This window comes from Dufourea novaeangliae, unplaced genomic scaffold (assembly GCF_001272555.1).
Source record: "Dufourea novaeangliae isolate 0120121106 unplaced genomic scaffold, ASM127255v1 C1150450, whole genome shotgun sequence".
In the NCBI taxonomy this organism is placed as follows: Eukaryota; Metazoa; Arthropoda; class Insecta; order Hymenoptera; family Halictidae; genus Dufourea; species Dufourea novaeangliae.
Genome location: NW_015378011.1, coordinates 1 through 4,102, shown reverse-complemented (window position 1 = coordinate 4,102; position 4,102 = coordinate 1). Strand labels below are relative to the sequence as shown.

The following is a 4,102-nucleotide window of genomic DNA, read 5'->3' as shown; positions in this document are numbered from 1 at the left end:
GCGGTATTTAACCGAATGGGTAAAGTGAAAACTAAATCCTATAATAAAGTTCCTGTTGTCAGGGATGCTGGCACGTCGGAGGCGACAGTTCGCCCTATGGACGACGTGTGTCCGTGGGACGCGGTCCCAGGCCCCAGTATAGAACACGCCACGGGTTCCACGGGGGCCCCCCACCTAACGTCATCTGGAACAACGTTGTCGGTTGAAGGTCCACCCGAAGACAGCAGCAGCAGTTCGGTCGGGTTACTGCAATCTGTCGAAGTTGCACGGGCGTCCCGCAAAAATTCAACGACGCAACTGGATTCCTGTAGTTCTTCGTCTGATGTCAGCCTAGCAGTGACCGAGGTCTCTGAACACCTTCGAAAATCATGCTGTATGCAGCACAGCAGTAGTGTAGGTAAGCTTTCTAGAAAACTACCATTACATTACTATCTGTTTTTATATAAAACTACATATTTTTGAAGTAGGTGAAACTGATATATTAAATGAATATACAGTGGACTCTAATTATATTGCCATAGTCAAGGCTGTAGGAGAGTAAAATCGCAGTGAGTTTAGAGGCCCCTGCATGCTAAGTTCGAACGTTATAACCTCGGCCTCGGCGCCTGCACAAAAACTGGATCGTGCTAGTGCGCAGGCGTACACAACGTGGTGGTAGAGCGAATTTGTATGCTCCAAAATACGTGTGAAGGGGAAGTGTCTCGCGTGGCAATATAGTTAGAGTCTACTGTATGTATAGGGTGTTTAGCTACTGGTGTCAGGAACTTTCACTGCAAAGACCTATCCCATAGGCCGAATTTTGATAAGTCTTTGGGGAATTTTAACGAGTAAACAGGTTTAATATCGTACAACCATTCGTCTCAAGTGTCTTATGAAACTTTAGAAAAAAAAAACTATTTTCTAACAAACACTACTTCGTCTACGAAGTAGCCGGGCTCTTCTAAGCGAGGGTACGACACTGCCCGTGAATCAGCTGACCAACGCGCGTTCACAGTAGTCTAACCCGTCTGATCAGAAATTTTCTCCCGTATTTTCGACAATCAATAACTCAGAAACGAAGCATTTAACGCAGTTTTATTATTCTATACAATGTTGTAAATTGGCTTGGTTTAAGAGAATGTTAAATGAAACTACAAATACGCTAACTTTATAGTCGTATTTATTTTGGAATACAGGCGGCACAACAATGACGGAAAGAAGCGGTGGAAGCGGGTCCGAGATGATCGCTCGAAATTATTCAATCGGCTCTGCTTTTAGAAGAGTGAAGCTTGCAGAAATTGGTCGGCCATCTGCTTCGTCCTATAACGAGGAGCCTGAAAGTTATATTACGAAATCGAAGGTCTTGTCGTTCGACAGGGATCCAACGATGAGGTCTTCGGCCAAGGCTCCTGTAATAAGTATTAGTGCGATCGTGGGCGAGTTAGGGGAGAACACGGACGAAAGTTGCACCGCGATGGCAGAGGAAGAAGAGATAGCGGAAGACGCTACGAAAACGGAAGAGCCGGACACAGATAAAAGTAATTCGACGAACACTGCCGGGAAGGACTCGGCAAGTCCGGCTCAAGCGGAAACGGAAACCGCAGAGTTGCTGGAAGAGGCACAGGTGGTTCCTGTTTGGAAACCGGACACTCCACAGAGTGACCACACAGCGCCTGTCACTCAGTCAGCAACTCAGCAAAAGCGTGACAATAACGTTAACGAAGTGTGCCCGTGGGAAGACGAGTGAGTACTAGTTTTATTATTTTTTTTTTTTACATAATACAGTGTTCCGTCGATTATTGTCAAGAACGCGGGTTCGCGTCGCGACAAGAATCGAAGAGGAGAAATGCTTCAGACCCTCGTAAATTTTTTTTTTACCCAAACTTAGGCAACAAAAGCAGGGGAAAGGGGGCGTGCGTTTGACAGGTTCCGTTGGGGACGATGCTCTGACAAAAATTGTGTAGAACCAGTGAAACAGTGATCGACAGAATACTGTACTGGCAAATAATTACGAGCAACGGCACTGGAAGCTGGTTGTGGTAGTTATAGAAATTTCGTTTGGTTACGTTTAATACTTATGATTTATGAAGATCTTTCGGGACATTAAGTCCGATCAACAAGAATTAAGAAACGATGAATGAAAAAATTAAGATATTTTTGGACCGACCAGAAAGTGTCTATTTATATGTAAAATGCAGAGGTCAATGACAACTGTACAAAAAGATAGACAAACAATATTTTACGGTACTCTAACCTCTAAAACGTGAATTACAAATATAATAATTTCTTTACTTTTTATTTGATTCAACTGAAACTTTTACATTTTTGATCATTTATTTTGGAAAACGGGAGAAAGTTATTTCTTACTACATTCGGAAATTGTTTTGAGTTATCCTCCCCAATGTCTCCAATGAACTGATCAAAATCTCGTTGAAATCGTTTAAACATCCGCTATTTTGCTAAGGGTAAAAAAAGTGAAACGCCATATTTAAAAAAATATAGGTGACCCTGAAATCTGCGAAAACCCTCCAGCCACAAAAGAAATTATTACTGGCATGTTTTGGCCTTCTCGATACCGTACAGGTTTTGTAAATAACATGTTTTAAAAATAACAGAGATATTCCAGGTGGTCAAGGTAATTAGCCCACCCTGTATATTGTAGCCCATTAGATTTGTAAATGGATCAACTAATACTTTAACCCTATCTGTTTCAGAGAAAACTGTACAGTGGATGCACCTTATGTAAAAACCTACGCGACTTTAGGTTACTTGTAACTTGGCGTTAAAAACTAAACTTACATTTTACACGTAAACACTCAAAAGTTGAAATTTCATTTCCACTTAACTAAGTTCGAGTGCCCGAGCTACTGAGACCGCGTTATGATTTAGTTCCGTTCGTTCGTTTGATTCTTGAATGAATGTCAAGCAACCTTAATGACTTATTTATCAATGTCGCTTGATAAGAAAAAGAAACATTGATTTCGATGCGAAAATACAATTGATCAGACTTCGCTGATGGTTCGAAGATGAAATACGTACGCTGCGATGCAAACTTTCGTAACACGATACTTTACTTAATGCATCCAACACTTAACGTACGGAATATATTTCCTGCACTATGCATCGCCTTAAGAAACATAATATAAAACGTAACCTAAAAATACCCCAGTTTCAGGTACATTCCATAAAGGTATCGTTTTGTTTCACTCTCGAACGCGAACGTACTGATGAATTCTCGATTCAAAGAAACTCGAAGTCGTTCTCTGCCTCTGCGCGTAGATCAAGTGAATTGTAGAATCCGATGTACAATTTAGAATACAATGCATACAATTAGACGGTGTATTGTGAATTAAAGAGATGACGAATAGAGCTGTACTGTATGTGTTACTAAACGACGAGGTATAACCTAAGACACTTAAGGGTATTCTCTGTTCAATGGCGAAAATAAAACAGACGTGCACGTTGGGAGATAGAGGTTACGTTCGACGTTACGACGGTATTGAACAGAAAGATGAGCTCCGTGGGTGCTCGTCAAATATGAGCCCATTGACCGCTCCCGCGAATCGCAGATTTCTGTAATACCGATTCTAAACAGAAATGATCCTTTAATTAATTCTTCTAGCTGCGAAAAAGATCTTTTTAATTTTAGTACATTCGACGATCCTATTAATATCATCCGTTACGTTTCATTCAAGAAATATTTATTATACGTTTCAAAATTATTTTCGACATTACAGTTGAATCCCAATGGTGCATAATTCTACGAAACAATTGAATAATCAACTTGAACATAAAAACAACGTAAGTGGTTTTTGGATAACCGTTCATAATAGAGTCGCTTCAATGTCGTAATATATTTGATTATCGTTGTATTGTAACAGTTAGAAGTGCATTTACCCAATGCATAATAAGTATCTAAATATAATTACCGAGTCAACACTAAACTTGCTTACGGCCTGAACCTACGATGGCCTGCGTTACGATTTAAGAAAGTAGAAGGAAAAACGAAGTTGTTCCGTTTTTGATCGTAGAGACATAAATGTGTAAACTGTCTTACTCACTGTTCGTAATTATATGAAATTAAATTTTACAAAAAAAAAAAAAAAAAAAAAACGTCAGGAAA

At 40.1% G+C, this 4,102-nt stretch overlaps 1 protein-coding gene across 1 annotated transcript; it reads left to right on the top strand.

Moving 5' to 3' along the window:
• The first annotated feature begins 15 nt into the window (after nt 1-15).
• LOC107193253 (putative protein TPRXL) lies at nt 16-2,850 on the top strand. The gene is made up of 3 exons (XM_015582654.1): nt 16-397; nt 1,176-1,722; nt 2,694-2,850. Exons 1-3 carry the CDS (start codon nt 16-18, stop codon nt 2,752-2,754), a joined length of 990 nt encoding a protein of 329 aa, XP_015438140.1. The 3' UTR covers nt 2,755-2,850.
• Nucleotides 2,851-4,102: the final 1,252 nt, after the last annotated feature.